Source organism: Lathyrus oleraceus, chromosome 7 (genome assembly GCF_024323335.1).
Source record: "Lathyrus oleraceus cultivar Zhongwan6 chromosome 7, CAAS_Psat_ZW6_1.0, whole genome shotgun sequence".
NCBI lineage: Eukaryota > Viridiplantae > Streptophyta > Magnoliopsida > Fabales > Fabaceae > Lathyrus > Lathyrus oleraceus.
The window spans coordinates 97315328-97340573 of NC_066585.1; the positions used below are offsets into that span (position 1 = coordinate 97315328).

At 36.0% G+C, this 25246-nt stretch overlaps 1 protein-coding gene across 1 annotated transcript; it reads right to left on the bottom strand.

The window, feature by feature from the left end:
- Positions 1-4412: 4412 nt before the first annotated feature.
- On the bottom strand, positions 4413-12479 carry LOC127102218 (uncharacterized). The gene is made up of 3 exons (XM_051039619.1): positions 12286-12479; positions 5738-5850; positions 4413-5413 (listed from the first exon to the last, which is right to left on the bottom strand). Exons 1-3 carry the CDS (start codon positions 12477-12479, stop codon positions 4413-4415), a joined length of 1308 nt encoding a protein of 435 aa, XP_050895576.1.
- Positions 12480-25246: the final 12767 nt, after the last annotated feature.

Sequence of the window (25246 nt, forward strand, 5' to 3'; positions counted from 1 at the left end):
AAGAATAAGGGAATTCTACCTATGTTATCATACAAAGGGTTCTACCTAATGGGTGCTACCCAAACGGAACAAGAGTCGACGGATGGAGCAAGGAGAGGAGCCACGGATAAGGGTAGATGGCAATGCCAGAAGCAATCGACTTACAGGTAGATGACGATGCCTGAAGCAATCGACTTACAAGAGACATGGCGATGCCTGAGGCAATCGACTTACAAGAGAAATGGATGAATACGTGCTGGTTCTGTTAAGTTTTGAAAATGATTACTCGATGTTGGATCGAGCTTTTGATCTTGTTTTGAAATGATTATCGGATGTTTGTTTTAATTCTTGTATTAACAGATGAATAAAGAGATAAAGAAGTAAATATTATACACTTTATGGGAGAGGGGTACATTTGTTATGAATGGGGATTGTTCATGGCAAACAAACAATAAGAATATATGCCTCATACATCATACAATACAAGTAGGCAACAGTTATCAATCAGATCGAATAAATAAAAAATATATAATCAAACCAAATAACTAAATAATGGAGCATTTAAACAATTCATGGGAGTATGAACATGTTAAATAATCAAGCAATAGAAAGCATGAAGAAGAGAAACAAGTATAAAAGATAACAAATGAATCAAACAGATGAAAATATGCACACGAAGGGTCAACTGAATAATTTAATCAGGAAATGAGGTAAGGACCAAATAAACTCAAGGTAAAAGGCCTCTAATACATGGCATATGAGATGAACGAGGGAGGATCAAAAGATCTCTTCAATTGCCATAAGCAATCCCTAAGTCAAACATCGATCATAAAGAAGTCAACTAAAAATTCAAGTCAACTTAAAAAATAACAAATAAATAGCAAATTAATCAAGAAAATTATGAAAAATTAAACTAAATAAGGTGGGGTCAGGACATCATCATCCCCCAAAAAGATTTTAAAAATAATGAAAATTGGCACGTGAATTAATTAAAACAAAACATAGGTCAAACCAAAAGTCAATTAATAAGACTACGTTAGAAATAAATCAAGAATAAATAGTAAATTAATCAAGAAAATTATGAAAAATTAAAATAAATAAGGTGGGGTCAGGAAATCATCATCCCTCAAAAAGATTTTAAAAATAATGAAAATTTGTATGTGAATTAATTAAAATAAAACAGAAGTCAAATTAAAAGTCCACCAACCAAACTAGGTCAAAAATAAATCCAAAATAAATTGAAAATGTGAAATAAAATTCCAAGAAAATGTCAGGTTGACCATGAGACAGTGGTCAACTTTCATCCCAAAAATCAAATGCTAACAATAATTTTAAGTCATAAAAATAAAATCAATAAAAACCAGTGTGTTAAAATGGACCATTTAGAATAAATAATCAAAATAAATATTAATATTAAAAAAATACGAAAATAAAAATTATATAAAATTAAATAAAACGTTAAGAAAAGTGAAAAATATTTTTAAATAAGAAAAAGAAATATGAAAATGGAAGGATTAATGGTGATGAACATGGTAAGCAAGCGTAGATATATCAAAACATGGCCATGGAAGAGATGATTACCTAATGGAAAATAGAAGTCGAATGGAATCTGATATGTGATGAAGCTTTGCCTCCTTGCCACGAAATTCCAATGCTCCTTTAGGGTTAGGGTTTCAGCTTCTTAAATAGGGTGGATTAGGTGTTCTCATGGGCTTTTTAATAAGTGATTTATCCATAAGAATAAAAGTGTGAAGTGAGGTGTAAAATGTTGTTATTTTGGGCCAAACATAAGTGAATGGATGTCCAATGCATGGCCAAAAGAGGTAAAAAAAAACGTGACTGGTTTGTGCAGCATGCTTAGAAAATCTGATTGGGCCAGCCAGGCCCAAAATCTGCCTAGAAAATCAAGTCATGGTGCCCATTTTAAATGAATGTATCTCTCAAACCATGGATCCAAATGAGATGATTCCAAAAGGATTTGAAAGAGGACATGGCAAGGTACAATTATTGTGAAGAAAGTATTTTCAAATAATGCCTTGAAGTGCAAGAAAACTGGCCAAGAAGTCTTGACAAATTTTGAAGATTTTGGACTTAGAAATTTTTCTAAGTGTCCTAAAAAAATGTCTCACTTTGATTAAGCATAACTTTCTCAATTCTAATCCAAATGGAGCAAACTTTATATCTCTAGAAATCTTGGAACAAGAGGAACAACTTTCATGTTGGAGAAATGTTCATATGGAGCTTTTATCTTGATTCAAAATGGGCTTAAAGTGAGTGCAACGATCATGAAAACTTGCCCTAAATGGAAAGTCAACCATTTCCAAATTAAGTAACTTTTCCAATTCCTTATTAAATGATGAATCCATGATCCAACCTTGATCAAATTTCACATGCAGAATCCCCTAGGCATGGATTTTGATATTCCACTCTCAAAATGTCAGGAGTTGACTTTTCCCAAACTGTCTGATTCCCGATTCCATTGATCAATTGAAGCACTTCTAGCTCAAATAAAGAGCTGATTTTTTATATGTAGACCCTTGTGGACATATGGAGGGCCATGGAAAAGAGTTTCACCCAAGGAATCAGAAATAAACTGATTTTATACCAAACCCTAGTTTTAGGGAAAAATGATCAGGAACTGATTGCACTGATTGCCAATGGATCTTTCTGAGATAATTGTGAATCTTCCTAGGCCAAGATGCCTCTCTAATAATGACATGGATGAGCTCCTCTATTTCCAACCAAACATTGCCTGTTGCAGGTAGCCATGAAACCCTAATTTCTGATTAAATCCAGATGAACACTCTGATAGCTTTGAATCCTTCACTGATGAGCTGAGGACCATAATAAGATACTTGGACCCCCCTGGGACCCTTGAGACTTGTATACTTAGAAAATGAAGTCCAATTCTCAATCTTGTTTTGTGTGGGCTCCTTCTGTTAAGGAGTGATGGATTAAAACCTGATCTCCATGTCACTAATGCAGTATGCAATGAGTATGACCTAATATGATGCTAATGAAGTGTAAAACATAATCACATGCTTCCAGGAAAAATGAAGGGTAAATTTTGGGGTGTTACACTTGTCGTGTTAATCCACATCTTTTCTAGTTGGAATTTGAGTGTGGTCAAGAATTCGAGTTTGATGCGCTCATAGGTCGGCGCTTCGAGGCTCATGAATTCCAACATCCCTAGTATATGGAACATTCTGTCAATTTCAATTTTTACGCCTAAAGCATTAAGGGTTTAAGCTTCCGCTTTCTATGAACTTGTACCGTTGCTCCTACTCAGGATTGTCGAAGACAATGTTATGCGGATTCGGGTTTCGATTGGTTCTTTTTCGTGGCCTTGAGATCTCGACCATCTGTTGCTTCCCTTGCAAAATCCTTCTTGGGGGAATTTTCGTACCTACAAAAATGTCGAGATATTTGAAATAGGAATTAGAGAAAACGGAATCCGTGGTTAGGATGAGGGCGGAAAATGGAGAAGGATTCGCAAAAGGAGTTTGTGATTTGGGTTTGTGGTTGTGGTAAAAGTGGGAGTTTAAGAGTGAAGTTTTAATGGAGGATGAGGGTTTTTAGAGAGAGGGAGAGGTTGGAGAAGATGAAATAGTGAGAGGTAATGAGTGGAGATTAGTGAAATCAGAATTTTGGGGAAGGATAAAGTGGTTGTATTAAGTGGTTAGTGGGTAGTAATGATGGGTGAGCCCACACGAAATTCAAAATTTCTCAAAAAAATTTCAAATCCGCATGCCTGACACGGGTCGTGTCAGCTGACACGGGCAGCCGTGTCAGGCCACTGTCTCTTCTCTTAGTTAGGCGTGGCATTGAATTTTCCTCACACGGGCCGTGTCAGGCCACTACCAAGATGCAATCTCCCTCTGTCTTTAGTGCTCCTAACAAGGGCTGTGTTAGGCTATTGCTTATGCTCACTTTTCAGACTTTTTTCATGGCCTTGACACGGGCCGTGTCATCCGACACGGGCAATCGTGTTAGACTGCTGTTATGCTTGATTTTCAGCCTTTTCCATTTTTCTTATTCTCATATATGGTGCTTCTTTCCAATACAACTTCAATATTTATTTAAGTACATTCTCCTTGAAATGCAAAGCATTGTGCACCTCAAAGAACAAACAAACACACACAATAGTTAGAAATAAAAACGTGTGGGTTGCCTTCCACGAAGCGCATCGTTTAACATCGTATGGCTCGACGGTTAATTCCCCTTGTTATGGGGGGTACTTCAGCCTCCACACCATGTTGCACTTCTTTTCCAAAACTAGGAAGCCGTCTTTTTCATAGGTACGAATTCCGTTGTACCACAAGTTCTTTCTACCTTCCATATCCTTACCTTGTGTTTTTTTTCTTCTTTATCATGACTTTTGGAATGGAAATAGGAGTGTTTCCATTCGGGGTTGCTAATGGAAGTGGTGAGACTTAAGAGTGTCTTCTTGTATCTTTCTCTGATGTTGGTATGTTAATTTGCCTTCTCGCCTCTATCTTGATCAAGCCTACTTGATAGTGATGTTCTATTTCTACCTCTAGCTCCTGGTATTCCACAAAATTCAATGTTATTTCTTTATCGTAAACTTTTAAGGTTAACGTGCCCTGGTCCATGTCGAGATTGCATCGACTTGTCTGCATGAAAGGTCGACCTAGAATGATGGGTGTCTCTTCATCTTCAGGTATGTCTAGGATCACAAAATCAATATGAAAACTCAAGTCCTCTATTGTTACCAGTACGTATTCTTCTATACCATATCCATCCTTTCTCGAGTGATCTGTAAACTTCAGATTTGTCTTTGTATCACTGACATTTTTAATACCCAACATGTGATAGATTGATAATGGCATTAGACTCACACTAGCTCCAGAATCAATTAGTACCCTTTTGAAGGTTCTTTCTTTAATTGTGCATGATATTGTTACCGTTCCAGGATCCTTCTGTTTGTTTAGAATTTTCTGCTCTAGTGAATTTACACTACTCTTTTCCCTCAAGGCTACCAGTTCTTCTGCTTTTGGTTTCTTCTCGAAAATTACCTCTTTTCCATTATACATGGGCATTCTCTCGAGTGCTTCAAACAAAGACACATGACCCTCTACCTTTTTAAACATTGTCATGAATTTCTCATAGTCTGACTTGCTTGGTTCCTTCTTTGTCACTCTCTGAGGGTAGGGTAACTTAATCACCGTTTTAGTATCCTTTTTATTTTTCTCCTCAGTTGGCTTTTCAGGTGGTATAACTTTTTCCTTTTTAGCGGCCCTTTTCTTTTTCGTCGTGACGGTATTAACATTCTCCTGATCTCTTGGATTTTGAACTGTTCTACTTAGTAAGGAACCTGGTGTTTGAGAACTTGCTATTTGTTGTGCTATTTGACCCAGCTGAACTTCAAGATTTTTTATAGAGGCGGTGTTGTTTTTATAATTGTTTCTATTCTCTTCTTGGAATTGCAGACATTAAGTGGTCATGTTTTCAATCGCAATCTCCCAATCTGCTTTCTTTGGAGCTTGTTGTTGATATTGAGTCTGATATTGTCCTTGACCCTGTTGTGGAACATTCCCTTTCTAATCTTTCCAAGAGAAGTTTGGATGATTCTTCCAACCTGGATTGTAAGTGTTGGAGTAGGGGTTATTCTGCTTCAAAAATTTTATCTCTTTAATTTGTTGAGGGGTTGCAAAGAAATACACAGTGTGGTGAGGTCCATTAAAGATTTCACAAGTGATGGTCTGAGCAGGTTGAATTTGAGCTACTTGTTGAGTACCTATATTCATTGCTTTCAATTTCTTTTCTACTTCAGCAGCGACTATATCTTCCAAACGGATTTTACTAACTTCCAGTTTCAGATCAATGACTCCTTTAGTTTTGCTTGTACACCTATCATATAATTCCAGATGGTCATTTGCGACTATCGCTTTAATGATCCTTTTAATACCGGTGGCTGTTGACAAATTTGTTGAGCCATCGACTGTTGTATCAATCAACTGTTTTATCTTTATTGGAAAACATCTGCATTTGTTCAATTTGATCCATATTATAAGGTGGGCAAACTACCAGGACCCTTTTGAATCTTTTGTAGGTATCCCCCAAAGACTCATCATCCTTCTGTTTGAAGTATAAGATTTCATACCTTTTTCTCATCAATTCTGAAAACTACATCTTTACCTTGATTGATCAATACCAACCGGTCAATCAATCCCAAGTCGACTTTATGACCTTCTCTAATATCTTCAAGAATACAACTATTCAACTTCAGCATACCCAACTTTAAAATATTAGGATTCATCTCACATACCAAACTAAGATCTTAGAACTGTTCAATCAAATCTAGTTCTCGGACTATAAGTGTCGAAATGTGCAAGGATTTCCTACTCAAAGCATTTACTATCACATTAGGTTTACTAGGATGGTAATTCAAACAAAAATCGTAATCCTTCAGAAATTCAAGCCATCTCCCCTGCCTCATATTCATCTCCTTCTAATAAAGTAAGCATTTCAAACTCGTATGATCGCTGAACACTTCAAACATAGATCCAAATAGATAATGTCTCTAAACTTTAAGTACAAATACCACAACTAATAACTCCAAATCATGGTGTCATACCCTAAAATTTACCCTCCTTTTTCCTACCTTTTTCTTAGTTTCATTTGCATATATGGAATCATATCATGCATTATCATAACTTTAGCATGACCTTTTACATTTGGTCATTGGCTCACAAGCATGGCCACATTCTTTGTTTGATCTTAACATTAGGGTTTTCTTTCACTTTGATTTACTCATCAACTAACCAAATCATCAACAATAGATGGTACTTTTTTGTTCCTTAGTTAAAATATATGATCATGCCTCAATTCAAGACAAAACAAAGGTCATTTTGGTCAAGAAATATGCAAGGGTGGTTCATTGATTCAAGGGTGGTTCATGTGTTTATTTCCATACCATTTCACTCAATCTTAAAGCTATCCTCAATATCATTCAAGCACTAATCAAGTTATCTTAAAGGGATGCTCATTAAATCATCATTTTATCTTGGGATGCAAGAGAACTTCAAGATTGCACAAGTTGGCACAAGTTTGGTTTGACCTAATTTGCAAGTATGGTTTAGTTTTGGTCCAAACCCCATAACTTCTTCACATTTCAACCAATTGACAAGTTTCTTTGAGCCAAATTCTCATCATGAGTTCCTATACAACTTTTCTTCAAGGCCCAAGCATAAACTCAACCCCTAGGGACCTCAATTTTGGAAAGGTCAAAGTTGCCAAATTGGTCAAAAACCTTGTCATGACCCCCACTTAGCAGCCATACCATTTTCCGCTCAAGCATCCTTTTGATTTCATTTCTTTTTACTTTTGTTAAGCTTATGTCAAAGTTCATTTGACCCAATTTTGGTTCAAAATGCACGAAGGAATCAAAAGTTATTCAAGCATGAACGTGAGGTCCCAAATTGCCCAAATATGCAAGAAGCTGCTTGACCTAATGCCTGACCAAGGAACCTTGCCACGACCTCAACTTTACCACCATGCCATTTTCATCTCAAAGCTCCTCTGAATTTGATTCCTTTTGCACTAAATTCCTTGCAATGAAGTGACCAAAATGCATGAAGCAAACTAAAAAACGGACGAGGGAATTTCATTTGGCCTAACTTCAAACATGGTGCCGTGAACTTTGTTTTGTACGAAGCCCAAATTTTGAAATTATAGGTCATTTTTCATTTTGGGACCACTTGCACATGTGCAACTTACTCGTGACACCAAAACCGTGAAAATAAGCTGAAAACGACCATATTTCATCAACAACTCATGCTTTGCTCACCCGTTTTCACACGATCACCATTTGACAAATTTTCAACCATAGCTCACACGATTTGAGATTTGTTTGACATGTGTGTGCTTCCCATTACATTTCCTATAAACAGGGGAGTGATTTGCCTTCATTTGCAAGCTTGAAAAGCCAGAAAAACCCTGTCTCACTTGAACCCGATATCACTCCAAAACCAGTTTGTGGTTTCCTCGATTCAAGCTCTTTCAACCTTAATTTTTGCCCAGAAAGCTTCATCGGCATCATTTGAAGCTAATTGCATCATCACTTTGCCTTGAAACCTCTTGCATCGTGCTTCCCATTTCTGCCATTTTTGACCTTCGAGGCTTCAATTGGAAAGGTAGGTACAAGTTAAATCCCTGAGCAAATAAGTTACCACTCTCTTTGTAAGGTTCCCCTTATCAAAAGCCCTTAACTACCTGGAATTTATATTGCGTATCCATCATTTAATTTTACTTTGAAGAACTAGGATTCTTCGTGTTCTTGAGAGAATTCTCTTTGCTCAGAGCCAATCAATGGCTATGAATTAAAGAGACATGAACAATGATGTGTTAGGGATATTAATTCATGCTTGAATCATGCTGAAAACACGAGTTCATGGAGTTTGCAGAGATCAATTCAAGGTTGAAGATGAAGCCTGTGCGCGTTTTCAAAACTAGTCGTTGGCGCCATAATTCAAACATTTTATTTTTATTTTATTTTTATTTTCATTTTCTCTTTTTCCTTTTATTTTCTGATTTAATTTGAATTAGTCCTTAATTCATTTTGATCCAATTTTTTTTTACAGAAAATCCCTAAAAATATTCTGTAACTCATATATTTTTTTCCTAATTTTTAAAATCATTTTTGCATTTAATTACTATTTTACTCTCATTTTTATTTTTAATTTCTTTTTTATTTTATTTTCAACCATTTTTAAATATTTTTGCATCCAACTTTTGAGATTTGATTACTTGTAATATTTCCGACTTCTCATAATTTTCTCAACCATTTCTTTTGCATTTTACCATTTGTTTTGAATTTTCCTTATAATTTACATTTTAAATCCTTTTAAAATATTTTTAATTCAATCTGGTTCATCTTGTTGTTTTCACTTGAGTGATTGCTTAGTTGATGAGATCTTTAACATTTCGAATCATTGATAGATGGTCCCATGGTTGATTCAATCTTCTCTAATTCAATATGTTGATAGATGATCGCTTGATCATATTTTTGACACTTTGAGTTAGTGATAGGTTATCCCTTGGTGTAACATATGTTTGAGTCCTTTGACTTGTTGTAGATGATCCTAATGTGATGATTTGAATTTGCCTTCTAACATCTAACACATAACATCTAACTTCTAACCTCTAACACTTTACATTCTTGCAATTTATATTCTTGCAATTTGCTTTTATGTCTCATTATTCATCATCTCACTTCATACATTATTCATCTTGTCTTGTTCATCTTATGCTTCTTATCTTGTGTTTGGTTTGCTTGACAATCACAATGAATCAAATCATAATAAAATGGATAGACTTGATCCTTAAGACCCATGCTTGACTTGGAGTGATGTTGAATACTATGGACTTAGGACTTAGACCTATGCTTGATTTGGAGTGACCTTGGACTCATTGACCTCTTGATCACTTACACCTTGTTCATCTGTTGATCTCTTGGACTTGTGATATGGTCATCTTGTTTTTTGTTCATTGCCTTATACCCCTACTTATCATATTCATTTGTTTAGGTTAACACACATTAGCACACACATTACTTATTCTTGGGCTACCTAACAATGAGACCTAGGCTTAGTACACTTTTGAACCCACATGCCTTACTCTTGGGCTACCTAACAATGAGATCCTAGGTTAGTCTATGTATCATCATGCATCGTGTGTTTTATCCATCTCATTCCCTTTGATTTAGCTTGATCAAATTCTATTTCATCAACTAGATCCTTTGACTTTGCACGCATTCCCTTTGTCTTTGTCAAGTGACCATAAGTCTCTTGGTCACTTGATGGGACCTTCCTCTGTTACTTCCGAGCTCAAGCTTTCTAACAAGTACAAAGCCTCAGGCTCAAGTCAAGGCATCATCCGTGTGCCTCATCCCCCACATAGCATCCCTGAGAACCTATTTCAAAAACTTGTTAGACATTGACAAGGATTGCATGTCATGAGCCTTAAGCAATTGAGAAGGGGGTGAGAGGGAGCATTCCCATCCTCATTCTGAATATTTTGGGTACAGGATGAATAACCCAGTTGCTTAGAGTATTCACCTATATTCATATACTTTAGTGCAATTCCAGTCAATTCACTATCAAGTCAGCAGCTAGCCTTGTGGCTCTCCTTTCAAGTTTCTTGTGGTTTTAACACCATCTTAAGACCCTTGGTTTAAACACCACTCTTTTGGTTTAAACACCATCTTTTGCTTCTTTTCCGATTTAAACACCGACCCTTGGTTTAAACACCACTCTTTTGGTTTAAGCACCACCTTTTGCTTCTTTTCCAATTTAAACACCACCTTTTGCTTCTTTTCCGGTTTAAACACCGACCCTTGGTTTAAACACCACTCTTTTGGTTTAAGCACCATTTTTTTGCTTCTTTTTCGGTTTAAACACCGACCCTTGGTTTAAACACCACTCTTTTTTAAACATCACCTTTTTGCTTCTTTTCCGGTTTAAACACCACTATTTTGGTTTAAACACCGCCTTTTGCTTCTTTTTCGGTTTAAACACAGACCCTTGGTTTAAACACCACCTTTTTCTTCTTTTCTGGTTTAAACACCGACCCTGGGTTTAAACACCACTCTTTTGGTTTAAACACCATCTTTTGCTTCTTTTCCGGTTTAAACATCGACCCTTGGTTTAAACACCACTCTTTTTGTTTAAACACCACTTTTTTTCTTCTTTTCTGATTTAAACATTGAGCCTTGATTTAAACACCACTCTTTTTGGTTTAAACACCACCTTTTTGCTTCTTTTCCGGTTTAAAGACCGACCTTTGGTTTATACACCGCCTTTTGCTTCTTTGTCGATTTAAACACCAACATTTGGTTTAAACACCACTCTTTTGGTTTAAACACGACCTTTTGCTTCTTTTCCGGTTTAAACATCGACCCTTGGTTTAAACACCACTATTTTGGTTTAAACACCACCTTTTACTTCTTTTCCGATTTAAACACTGACCCTTGGTTTACATACCACTCTTTTGGTTTAAACACCATCTTTTACTTCTTTTCCGGTTTAAAAACCGACCATTGGTTTAAACACCACTTTTACTTCTTTTACAGTTTAAACACTGACCTTTGTTTTAAACACCACTCCTTTGGTTTAAAAACCATCCTTTTTTCTTAACCTCTGGTTTAAACACCACAATCATTCTCCTTTCGTTTAGACACCGCTTTAGCCAGTTTCTACCCTTTTCTGGTTTAAACACCACCCCTGATCATATCTTTCTTTCAGTCTTAGTCCTACAAAATAGGAAACTCTGAATTTCTCAATGCACTATGAGGATACGTAGGCGAGAGGATGAGAATCTTTGGCGAACACTTTTCTTGCTTTTCCCCCATTTCTTTCTCTGGTTCCACGAACTACGAGGCTCTGACTTTCTCATTGCACTATGAGAATACGTAGGCATGAGGGTCCCAATCCTCTTCCAGCACTCTTTCCCTAACCCATTTTCGGTTTTGCCGGTACACGAAGATAGTAACACCTATCCAAGCCAAGAGGAATCAAAACGGTTCCCATAGAGTACCATGGATGTGAGAGGTGCTAATACCTTCCCCTTGCATAACCAACTTCCTTACCCGTTTCTCTTTTCACTTGAGTTTTATCGATATTTTCCCTTCCCTCTTTTGGGATAAATAAATTTTGGTGGTGACTCTCTTATATCTTCGAGCGTGTGATGCATTAGGGTATATTTCTACTAGCCTCAGCTGACGACTCTGTTGGGGATTGCAACTAGTTGCAAGAAGGAGTCGAGCCTAGTTTTGATTGCTTTTTTGTTTGCTTGGGTGTTTATTTTCATGTTTTACCTGCTTTTATCATCATGTTTGTTTATTGTATTTATTTTATTGCTTTAGATATTCATATTTTAACCCATTCTAGATATTTATATTTTGCTGTTGTTGGATTGGGATGATGTTACTTGAGAGAAGCTCTACACCCGAGCTTGAGTATACACACAAGATAGACTCGTGAATAGTCGTGTTGACCCTCGTTTCGCTCGTTGGGTTGGCACGAGACCCACACCCATACTGGATTCACTTGGGAGTACTTTTGTCATGTGAGAATTCACTACGACAAAGTATTTTCACTTGTATCCATGACTCTGGGAAGCCTTTATAGGTTTTACCATACCTAAGATGGCATCAAGATTATTGGCTCCATAATTCAGCATGCAAACATATTTGGTCATTCTATCAAGTTCAGAGTTGAGATGCCTAACTTATTTCTTTAATTCATCAATAATGAACATGCGGTGATTGTTGTCTTGAAGATGGACTTCAATCCTTTCCTTCCTCCCTTCAACAATTTGGGATTCTTCAATCCACTTTTAACATAAGGAGTCTTATAGGATTCAACAAGAGCATCGTTAGATAGATCATCGTCACTGACATTCTCATTATTATCAGGGAAAACATCATTATTGAGTAACTCAAAATTTGAGCTCTCTTTGACACGAGTAGTAAACACCATAACATTGTTTAGTTGATTTGACTTACTTTCTTCGTCTGACTTATCATCATAGAAAGTGGCAATGTAACTTTTTCTTTTTTTCCTCAAGAAATTTGGGCATTCAACTTGAATATGTCCAAATCCTTCATATTCATGATATTGTATCCCTTTGGATTTGTTAGGATAGTTAAAGTTTTGTCTTTCACCATCTTTTCCTCGACACTTGAAAGTTACTGCCTTTTGAATTCTATTGTTGATTGTATTTTCCAAGTCTTGCTATACATGGACTTGACCAAGCGAGCGTTCCGGTAGTCATAATTAGTACCATCAAGAATCGGTGTACGATTAACAGATCCTTCTTTTTTGGTATTGTCCATCTTAAATAGAATAAAAATAGATACTCTAGAACATACCCCACGAGAATAGGGTGTCTGCTCTGATGCCAATTAAAATTTTATTTGATCAACAACACGATGTTTCACCCAATATTTTAAACATTGTGTGAAAGAAGATGATATGAATTATTTAATGAACCATACAACAATAAATAAAAAGAAGACACAAAGAATTGGTAACCTAGTTCGGTGCAATAAACACTTACATTTAGATGAATGTAGTCCTTAAGAAAGAAAACTCACTAACTACAAGTAGTCAATAGTACACGACGATTTCATCTTAACTTCTTCAGTTCAATGCCTTTTTCCTAATACTAGCAGTGAATTTCAACTCAGATTCCTCTGAATTTGAGATTCCCTCATTTTCACTTAAACATTTTCTCAAATGTTTATAAGAACCAATTATTTGAAAGATGACAAATATCACGATTACAGACAAATACTATATATTTCTTAAGTATAAAAGATTAACTAGAATATAATATTACACAAAACACATACTCAACAAAACTCGAATGCGACACACAATTTCTTACTTCAAAAAGAGGGTCTTCATATCAGGGGAGCCATGCCTTTATATAAAAAATATGATTCCACCAAAAAAAAACTCAATAGAATTTACTCAAAACTCAACTAAATCCAAAATTATCATGTGATTTGTTTTAATTAAATATTTTCTAAATTGATTTAGATTATAAAATCTTTTCCAAATGAAATCTTTTGCAAAATCTGAAGATAACTCTAAATGAAATAAATCCATAAATCTTTTAATAAATGCATAAAACAAACACACATCTTTCTATACGATACACACGAGGAAGAATAGAGAAAAGCATAGACATGATGTTTTACCATTAGTCAAGACATATTTTTATACAAATTACTATTTACAAAAATATGTGAATCAAATGTAATAATACATATCAAATATAAACTCATCTATTTTCGGTTAAATCTACCAATTCCTATCGAAAACTTATTGTCAAGTGGGGAAATAATACATCAAATGCAACAAGAAGCTGTGTCTTATCGCATGTGGTTGGGATAAGGAATATGGAAGGCCGTCGTCTCTTCTCCATCCACAAAAGGTGCAAACAATAATAAACAAAGAATAACAAAACGAATAAAAACCAAAAAATCAAAAATCAAATCCATATTCTTATTCTTATTCTTCATTCTCATTCAACACACGAAGACAAAATTAACGCTTCAAATTTAAAAGGATGTTTTTGTTGTAGACTGAAAACATAGGCCCACCAGATAAAAACAAAATATCCTTGCTTTGATCTTTGGGGCCATGCATGACCATACCATCACCATCAGGAATCCTTCCTTTCTAGAGCCAAATCGAGTACCTCTTAATAACTTCAAAATTATATATGCACTTTTAATTTCTATCTTTTCCTGAAATTTCGTCTTTTTGAATATCACCAAAAAGGAATGTGAATGAGATATGAATATTTTGCAAATTGCATCTTCAAGTTGGTAAAAAGGATTCCGTGAAGAGGGGATAAAGCTTGAATTATGTAGTCCTTGCAGCTGTTTTGTTAAGTCTTTACAGCCTTTAACGACGTGGATTTGCATGCGTTCTAATAATTCTGGCGGCATGGCATAACTGAACAAGTTACGAATCTTCTTTTCGTAAAGCTGATGATGATGCTAATTTAGCAAAATAACCAATTTCAGGAGAATCACATAGTTAAGTAGTATCGTGGTTGAACAAAGATATGATGATTTATATTCTTATTTCACTAAATTGGTTTTAAAATTTATTCAGAATATTATTAGTCAATTTAATATCATTCTAATTCGGAAAATTGTGATTTACTTTTTTCTTTTTATCAAAGTCAACCACGCTAAAAAATATTTCCACGATACTTTCCGAATTAGAATGAAATTGAACAACCTTGATCAAGTTCAAACCAAGTTTAAACATTGATCTTGCCACCTTGCATCCACTTGCACTCAACTACATTTTTCTATTTAGGTATTTTAGCAATTCCATAAATATGGTTCTTCAACAAACTTTATCTCTCTTTCCTTTGAATGCTTTTACGAAGGTCCTCTTTTATGAGTTTTTTCAATCCTTTACCTACTATAAAAACACAACAACCAAGGTCATCATAGTTGAATCCTCGAGATGGGACAATTTTCCTCCTTATCTTATCACAAGTCAAATGATAATCAGAGGTTAGTGTAAAAATTTTCTCACTGAAACTAGGATCAGAAGCCTTAACTTTTTCCAGATCCCTAGTCTCCCTACCAGGAGCCTTCACCTCAAACTAAGTCTTCTGTGTCATATTATCTAATATCTTCATCAAAAGTAATACATTTGCTTATGATGAACTTTGCTCCTATAGATTCCACTTTGCACAATTTTGTAATCGGTCTCCCTTCTAGATAATCATTGGCGATACATTTCACAACCTTACCTTAAAGTTGGACTAACTTGATTTGCAAACACGACAAAACTTTAAAGACCTTCAAATTAGAGTAGTCTACCGATTTCTTACTCAAAACCTCCATAAGTGTCTAGAAGTTTATCCTTGTGAGTGTGTATTTGCAAATCATGTAAGTTGATTTGACACTAGCCTTATCCTAGAAACTCTATGGCAACTCAGCTTCTATCACCATGTTAGAAGCGGTCAAATGTATTTTTATCCCTTATTTTCATAAAAATTTATTAAAGTTCTCTAAAACAACCTTTAGGCTTGTACTAATTAAAAAATGCAGGTATGTGTTCCCCCTGTAAGGGCAGAGACTCTTAGTAGATATATATCACGTTTGGTGATGAGGGCTTACTCATGACGACAAGAAGCCTTGTACGGTGGTAATTGAGAATATTCAAGGGACCAGATCACGTGAGGTGAGAGAACTTGTTAGTGGCTGGCGCTGCTTGATTGAAGGCAGGAAGTTAGGTTGATCTTGTATATTAAGACGATAACAAGTGTGATGCTATTTGAGTTGTCGAGAGTGTGTATGACTTAGATTCTATTTCTTTCCATTAAGAGCTGAAGTATTTATAGAGGTGTTCAGGACCTAGGGCTTCCAACTCTTTTGTGATCTTAATTGCTCCCATTTTACTAGACGAGATTATTGACCACATATCTTCAAGGAGTCATGGGATACTCTCTTTTCCTTGACTCTCACGTTTGCGAACGCCTTTGGGCGAATTTCGTAGATTCTTCCTGGAGGACGCAGTTGTGAGGCGGGGGCACCCTATTTAGGACCCCTACAAATATAACAATACATAGTCCCTCATACACGAGGCCTTTTCTTAAGGGCGAAGTGTTTAAAACTCCTTTATATTTTCCGGAGTGCGCCCCTTGCCCTACCGACAAATTTTTTAATTAAGGGGGAAAACCTTCGATGTGTGAGTCCCTTAGCAGAAGGAGGTTATATTAGTAGGTGAGTTCCTTAGCAATGAGCGAGTCCCTCTACAGAAGGGGATTCTATTAGTTGGTCGGTCCCTTAGCGAAGGGCAAGTCCCTCTGCGAAAGGCACTTCTATTAATAGGCGAGTTCCTCTGCGGAAGGAGCTTCTATAAATCGGTAAGTCCCTCAGCAAGGGGATAGTCCCTCTACAGAAGGCGCTTACGTGGTCATGGTGTTGACAAGGAGATGGGGAACATGTATGTTTCGAGGTGATGATCTGAGACGTCAAAATGTAAATCACTTTGGCTAGATTGGGTGTTGGAGGGGAAGAGGCATGGGTAATATTTAATGCACCACATGATGGAGCTCCTTAGGAAAATAAATTTATTTTTCATTTTTACATGTGGTCTCCAGGTGCAGAAGCTTTCCCTCTTCTGGTTGAAGTATTTTCTATTGGCTGAGTGTCATATCCTAAATTTTACCCTGAATTTTTCACCTGCATCAACATAGCATAATCAATCCATTTTGTCATGCAATTCGTCAGATAAAGGCATTCATTAGGATTCAAATGAAAAGTCAGGAGTTATAGAATTTTATCTAGTCTTGATAAATTTCGTTCAGTATGTGTTAATTAAGAAGTTGAAAAATTTGATTTCTCAATCTCAGTGCATCGTTTATTCCCATTGCATCATGTTTCGGAGGTCCAGAGGGCAACAATCAAGAGTGTTATCTTCATTTGAACCTCTGTAGGGTCTTGATTGTGTTTAAAAATCAAAAGAAAATTGTCTAAGAGGCATTCATTTTCATCTGATTGTCTATTCACGATTATTCGATCAATAAATCAATGCATTCACAAGACATCTACATTTTTTGTTCATCACAACTTGCATTTCATTCCGGATTTTGTTTAAAATGTCGCTCAGAATAGTTTTTGGATCTACAGATAGACCAGTTGAATCAATTTTCAAATGTACGTCGAATGAGTGGGCGAAAAATATAAATATTGAGCTTGCAGACGTCAGTTTTATTAATCTATGTTTCGTGTAGTTTAACCTGACATGTTCGTTTTAATTTTTCGACTTCTTTTTTTGTCGCATTTCAATCAGCCTGAGCGTTTTAACCGGTCATTTTTTATTTCAAAATTTGAACAAAACCTGTATATTTCCGAGAAGTTTATTTCACGTCGATTATTTCAATACATTCAATTTTTTTGGCATTTTTGTGCCCAATTTTTATTCATTTTTTATCCTTTTATTTTTGTTTTTTTTATCAAATTAATCATAAAAAATATTTAGATTTTATTATTTTGTTAATTTAATTTGTTTTGAGTCATTAAATTTTATGTAGATTATTGTTTGTTTAAATTTTCAAAGATTATTGTTTGTCTAAATATATACATATGCATGTCATTGTTGCATTTGAAAATGAAAAAAAAAATTCTTCAGCTCCACGTATGTGCATCCATGGAATGCATTTTGAGAGGTCTTGGTTAAAAAAAATACACCAATTAAGAAGTGGGGGAAGAACCCAACTTCTTTGGATCATGTGAAAAATCAGAATCATTTTTACATCACCATAACTTTTCTTTGCTTTTTCTTTTGCTTCTCCCTCACCTTTCCTCTTTTTCTTTTCATCAACTTCCAAAAAGATATCATCACCCTTTCTTAAACCAAGTGTTTACCAATTATTTTGATAAGTTGGTGCAGTATATCGTTGATTGCAAGAGCTCAGGCGATGTTGAAGTTGTGTTGTTCCTAACATTGAAGGTCTTGTGGATTTGAGATTCCTATTTGCCGGTCAAGTTAGGAAGTCTTTAGGGAAAATGATCAGGTATTGTTGATGTTGCTTCTCCGATTGTAGAGAGCAATGTGACGACTAGTGTTATGTTAATGGTGTGTGATTCCTGATGTTTTCCTGAAGATATCTACGACTTTCCTCCAGAGCGTGAATCTGAGTTCGATGGACGTGAAAAGTTGACGTTTGTATTAGCTAAGCAAGTGAGAGAGTCCGTGAAGGATATGGCACAAGTGCTTGTGATGTTAGCTTCGTTAGAAGCTAGAGGAAAGGGAATAGTTCGTGATCTTCCTAGAGTGTGTGAATTTCCTGAAGTGTTTCCTGAAGATATCAGTGATTTGCCTCTAGAGCGTGAAGTAGAGTTTGCCATCGACTTAGTACCAGGTACGAGTCTGGTGTCAATGGCTCCTTATAAATTGTCAGCTTCAAAGTTGGGTAACTTTAAGAAATAATTGGAAGATTTGATTGAGAAGAAGTTTGTTCGACCAAGTGTTTCTCTGTGGGGTGCAACTGTGTTGCTAGTTAAGAATAAGGATGAAAGTATGAGATTATGTGTTGACTACAGGAAGTTGCATAAAGTGACTATCAATAATAAGTATCCACTTCCGAGAATTGATGATCTGATGGATCAGTTGGTTGGTGCCTGTGTTTTCAGCAAGATAGACTTGAAGTTTGTTTATCATCAGATTCGTGTTAAACCAGGTGATATTCCGAAGATAGCATTCATGATGAGATATGGCCACTATGAGGATACTATAATGCCGTTTGGAGTATATAATGTGTCAGGCGTGTTCATGGAGTACGTGAATCAGACATTTCATCCATATTTAGATGAATTCGTGGTGGTCTTCATCGATGACATTTTGATATATTTGAAGTCTGATGAGGAACATGTTGAATGTCTGAAGATTTTGTTGCAGGCGTCAAGAGAGAAGAAGCTTTATGCCAAGCTATCCAAGTGTGAGTGTTGGTTGGAGGAAGTGAGTTTCATTGGCCATGTGACTTCAAGTGGTGGAATTTCTGGAGATTCTTCTAAGGTTGATGTTGTTTACAATGGGTGACTCCGAAGTCTGCTACTAAGATTCAAAGTTTCCTTGGCCTAGATGGTTATTATCGCAAGTTTATATAAGGCTTCTCAAAGTTAGCATTGCCTTTGACTCAATTGACTTGAAAGGGTTAATCTTATGTGTAAGATGTTGCATGTGAAGACAATTTTGTTGAACTCAAGAAGAAGTTAACGACTGCTCCAGTGTTGATTTTTCCGAATCCAAGTGAGTCCTTTGTGGTGTATTGTGATGCACCAAAGATGGGTTTAGGTGTTGCTGATGCAGAATGGTCAGGTTGTGGCTTATGCTTCTTGACAGTTAAAAATTCATGAGGGAAATTATCCTGCATATGATTTGGAGTTAGCAGATGTGGTTTTTGTTTTGAAAATTTTGAGACATTATTTTTTTGGTTCCAAATTTGAGGTGTTTAGTGATCATAAAAGCTTAAAGTGAAGGAGAATTGCCATCCAAGGCGCAGCGGAATTTAAAAATTTCTCCATTTAGTGATCCTTACGAATGGGCATGATCAGTGATAGAATCGTTACCTCTTGTGGCGATCACGAACGTTGAACGATGACAACGTCTCTACTCAGTCCACACGAACGGATTCCTTCAATCTCAGTGCTAGCTGCTATGAATGAAGGCTTTGATTGAGAGAGAGAGAAACAGAATGCAAGAGTGACAATGCTTCTACCCAAGGGTTCTATTTATAGAACCACTTGTGTGGGCTTCAAGCTAAAAAGTCCACTTAAGTGTATTTTGGCCTATATCTTATAATATGCCCAAAATCACTTAAGCGTGTGGTACCTTACCATATTTCGTATTCCACTTAAGTGCACCGTACCTTACGGTGTTCCTTAGTTACTCTATTTCTCATCAATCCGTCCTTTGTGTGTGACCCTGTAGGTTTTCACGACGTTGGCAATTATATTAAATCACACATTTAACATAATAAACAGTGAGCAGTATCTAGCAACACATCACTGCTACCCAAGACACGAAAATGTCATGTGATCTGACAAATCCTTCTGTGATAATAATTATGTGTATAATTATCCTTTTGCCCTTATATCTATATTGAACACAAGGCATAGACCGTGTCATCCTTGTCCAGTTCAATATTGGGCCCATAGACATTTATCCTGTTACGCAGGATGGGCAAATTCCATCTAGGTCACTCATGTCCCTTAGCATGCTTCGTGGAGTACCCATCAACTGTCTTTATGGTTATCCAGTTACGGACAACGTTGGATCAGCAATAAAGCACTCGACTCTACATCTAGGGTCCATAGTGGTTTCAGATCGAAGAGTGGTATACACCATTATCACCATGAGAATAACTTATGACACTTTGCATAACATTCTATATAGTATTCTCATAGCCGGTCAATCCAGTATGAATATTACTCTTAATATTCATACCTATGTTTAAGACTTGATAACTCTTTATCCATGATCCATGAGACGTGATCATCAGTCTACAAACATAATAGTCTTCATGCTTTAATGTTATCCCACTTCACAATAAAGCTTGACTACTGATACTTTAAGAATAATGTCCTTATGTTTAATATGATCTCATGATTAAGTCATACTTGATACATTAAACGGACTATCTATTCCAGGGACTTTATTAAACAAACATAATAAAGAAAAATGCCTTTTATTATTAATAAATAATTCGATACAAGTACCACAAGTATTGGCCTCTAGGGCTTACACCAACAATCTCCCACTAGCACTAGAGCCAATCAGGCATATCCCTAATGCCCATAGATCTAGTATGGCCATCATGCTTCTGCTACGCAAGAGGCTTTGTCAGTGGGTCATCAATATTGTCGAGTGTAGGTACTCTACATATTTTCACATCTCCTCTATCTATTATCTCTCGAATGAGGTGATAACGCCTAAGTATGTGTTTGGATCGTTGGTGAGATCTAGGCTCCTTAGCTTGTGCGATAGCACCATTGTTATCACAATAGAGACCAATGGGATCCACAATGCTAGGAACTATGTCAAGTTCACTAATGAACTTTTTGATCCAAACAGCTTCCTTTGCTGCACTTGAGGCAGCAATATACCTGGCCTCGGTTGTAGAATCAGCAACTGTATCTTGCTTTGAACTTTTCCAGCTCACAGCGCCACCGTTTAAACAAAACACGTAACCAGATTGCGATCTAAAGTCATCCTTATCTGTCTGGAAGCTAGCATCGGTGTATCCAAATACAACCAACTCTTCCTGACCTTCATATATCAAGAATGAGTCCTTAGTCCTTCTCAAGTACTTAAGGATATTCTTGATAGCTACCCAATGGGCATCACCAGGATCAAATTGGTACCTACTCGTTGCACTTAAAGCATACGAGACATCTGGTCGAGTACATAACATGGCATACATGATAGGTCCTATTGCATATGCATATGGAATCTTATTCATGCGATCCCTTTCTTCCTCAGTTGAAGGGGATTGTGTTTTTGATAGACACAGACCATGTTGCATAGGTATGAATCCTTTCTTGGAATCATGCATATTAAAGCGTCTCATCACTTTGTCTATGTATGTACTCTGACTTAGGCCAAACAGTTTTTGTGATCTATCTCTATAGATTCTGATTCCTAATATATAGGCTGCTTCACCTAGGTCCTTCATAGAAAAGCATTTCCCCAACCAAGACTTTACTTGTTGCAGGGTAGTGATATCGTTTCCAATGAGTAATATATCATCTACATATAATACCAGGAAAACGATCATTCTCCCACTAACCTTCTTGTAGACACAAGGCTCATTTTCGTTCTTGATGAATCCATATTGTTTTATTGTTTCATCAAAACGAAGATTCCAGCTTCTGGAAGCTTGCTTAAATCCATAGATTGACCTTTGTAACTTACATATCTTTTGGGCTTCTTTTGGTATGTCAAATCCTTCAGGTTGTGTCATGTACACATCCTCAAGAAGATTCCCATTAAGGAAAGCAGTTTTGACATCCATCTGCCATATTTCATAATCATGATATGCAGCGATAGCAAGTAAAATCCGAACAGATTTAAGCATTGCAACTGGTGAAAAGGTTTCATCATAGTCAACCCCATGAATTTGTTTATATCCTTTTGCAACCAGTCTTGCCTTATAGGTATGTACCTTACCATCCATGTCAGTCTTCTTTTTGAAGACCCACTTGCATCCTATAGGGTTGACTCCTACAGGAGGCTCTACCAAGGTCCAAACTTGGTTTGTGTACATGGAATCCATTTCAGATTTCATGGCTTCTAGCCACTTGTAGTGGGGTATTCGTTACCGTTAGAGATATTGACTAAATCCAAGGTAAATCATACAAGTCGAGTCGCCACCGCACTTCTATTTATCCAAAGGAATGGTTAGAAAGCGAACAAAAACCTAATAGTTTTAACAAAAACTAGTAAAAGAGAACAGAGATCTGGGTAAGGAGGTTGGTTATGCAATGGGAAGGTGTTAGGAACCCAAAACATCCTAGGTACTCCTAGGGAGCCCTTTTCACACTTGTTGCAAGGTTGTTGTTTTGTGAAAATTTTGTTTGTGCAAACATGATTGAAGATATGAGAAGAGAATGTACAAATTTATTTACATTTTGTGTTTGGATGGATAAACCCGTTGCCTACGTACCATCTTATAAAAAGATTAGGATCAAAACCTCGTAGTTCGGGATAAAAATCTCAGAAGAGTTGGTGAATTGATTTGGTCCAAAAGCCTTAAGGTCTTTTGTTATCTAAGGGAGAAAACTCAACCAAACCACAAATCCACCATGTGAGGATAGTTTCAACATGCTAGTGAGGGGTTAACCCTATAATAAGCATGGAAGGCTCATTGTCCATCACTAAGGATATAGGTGAGTATTACATCTACCACAAGGATAATTCAAACCTAATAGCCAAAGGTTATGAAAGATTTGATTAAGAAAGTGGCCATTGGAACCACAAAAAGAAACTTGAATGGGTTATATTTACCAATTAGGAGTATATACAAAAATGGTCAAAGTTGATTTAAAGGTTCAATTCAAAATAAGTGTTATGAAAAGAAAGTTTGAAAATCAAAAGCATAAAGCTTAGGTTTCTAATATTTGAAAACAATGGTTAAATGTTTGCACAAAAAGTTTTGGCTTGGGTTAGAGTGGAGAGAAGCAGAAGAATGGCTAAGTCCTAAGTAAAGCAAAAAGAGAAGGGATGAAGAATCAAAACCACAATGGAGTTCCTCTCTTGAGATCATATTGATGATCCAAGTAGCTCCCATCCTTTGGAATAAGCAATCACACAAAGCATAAGCAATCATCAAACAAGTCTCTTAAGAGATCCTCAATATCTTGTATCTTTCACTTTGGATGAACATGGCAATGGTCTTCCAATTTGAGCTCTCATAGAATTCCCTAACACAAAAGCACACACATCAAAAGTTTCATGAAATAAACCAAGAATGGACAAGAGTGAGTTTAGAGATTTGGTCCTTCTAATCCATCTTCATCATTAAGGTCCATTTACTCCAATTTTGCATGAGGAAAGTCCTATAATCTAAGTCCAATTCTCCATTCTTTGCATGGGGAAAGATCCTAGAAACTAAGTCCATTTCTTTGCATTTGGTCCACAATAATCAAAACAAAAATACAAGCACAAAAGTATATACACAATTATGTGCTCAAGTGAGCAAAAGGCAAATGGCATTAACATAAACATGGGCTCAAGTGAGCAAAGAGAAAAGCAAATGGATAATATGTGCAAGAATAGTAAATTGCAGAAAATTAAAGAGCAAAAAGTAAATGTTAATTGTTAATAGTTAGTGTTAGTAGTTAGTGTGTCATAAGGCAAATTTAGCGCTATGTTAAGCAATCGTAATTGGACTTATGTAGAAGTCACAACTATCTGAGGCCGGTCAATAATAATGTAGGCAACAACACAAGTTAGAAGTCTTGATTAGTGAACCAAGTTCCAACAACTTGCCATGCCAAAAAGAAGAAGAGAATTGATCTTGTATTGGTTTAAGTCTTTTGCATGGTTTAGAAAACAACCTATCCTTAATGCAAAGCCATTCACTTGATCAATTGATCAAGATGAATTAGATTTGGATCAAGGAAGATTAAGTCTCCCTAATTAATGCTAACTTATCAACCTTCAACTCATTGATCAAAAAGAAAGAAGAAGAAGAAGAAGGAGAATGGATAATGAAAATGGAAAGATCAAAATGCATAAAGTGAAATAAGATGTACCAATCCATATGTATTGACCAAATGACATTGAAAGTCAAAGTCAAACAATGAGAAATCAGAAATGAGATGAAGATTGGAGATCAAACAATAAGCAAAATATTTTTGGCATTTTTAATATTAAAATAAACTTGAATTAAAATAATGGAAAGGTCAAACTTCAAAATCACCTCAAATCAACCTTGAAAGGTCCAAGTAATTTATCCCAAGTTCAACAAGGTCAAACAAAGTTTGACAAAAATTTTCAGCATTTTTAAAAGTCAGAAACTATTTTTTATCAATTAAAAATGAATAAAATAACCTAATTGAACTAAAATCTCAAATAAATCTCAAATCAATTTAAAAATTGATGAGAATATTTTTCATAGATCCATCATCATTCAAATAGGTTAGGAAAATATTTTTGTATTTTTTGAATATCAAAAACTATTTAAAATGAATTAAAAACAACCAGAAAAGAAAAAATTCATAAAAAATATCAAATGATAAAATAAAAAATATTAAAAATCAGAAACGGAAACTAGAATTTATTTGGAGACTAATGCAATTGGTCCCATAATTTTTGGATTAAAAATGAGAGAGATATTGATTTTTGAAAATAATTGGAATTAAAAGAAATAAAGAAAATAGAAATCAGAAATTAAAAAATGGAAAAAAGGAGGAGCGTTGGATCAGAAGCTCATTAATTGAGCTGGCGCATCAAACGGATCATATGCGCGCGCCTACCAAACACACGAGTCAACCGTGCCACATGTAGCATTAAATAAAGTCATAAAAAAGAGAGGCCATGATTAAATCTGGAAAACGAATCCAAGGGTCCACAATGCATCTGGCAATAGGACAGCCACCGGAGCCACCGTCTTCTCCGGTGAGCTTGGATTTTCCGGCCAAAATTGCAGAGATCCAAACCTTAATGAAAATGCATAATCTATACATCTTTGGAAAGCTAGG

What these genes read in the sequence shown, in the direction of transcription:
- LOC127102218 (XM_051039619.1), bottom strand. Translation starts at nt 12,479, where the DNA reads ATGGTGTTTACTACTCGTGTCAAAGAGAGCTCAAATTTTGAGTTACTC. An exon ending in GGAGGAAGGAAAGGATTGAA is followed by an intron (nt 5,851 to 12,285) that starts GTCCATCTTCAA and finishes ATTATATGATAG; the next exon opens with GTGTACAAGCAAAACTAAAG. An exon ending in ATTGAAAGCAATGAATATAG is followed by an intron (nt 5,414 to 5,737) that starts GTACTCAACAAG and finishes AATTCCAAGAAG; the next exon opens with AGAATAGAAACAATTATAAA.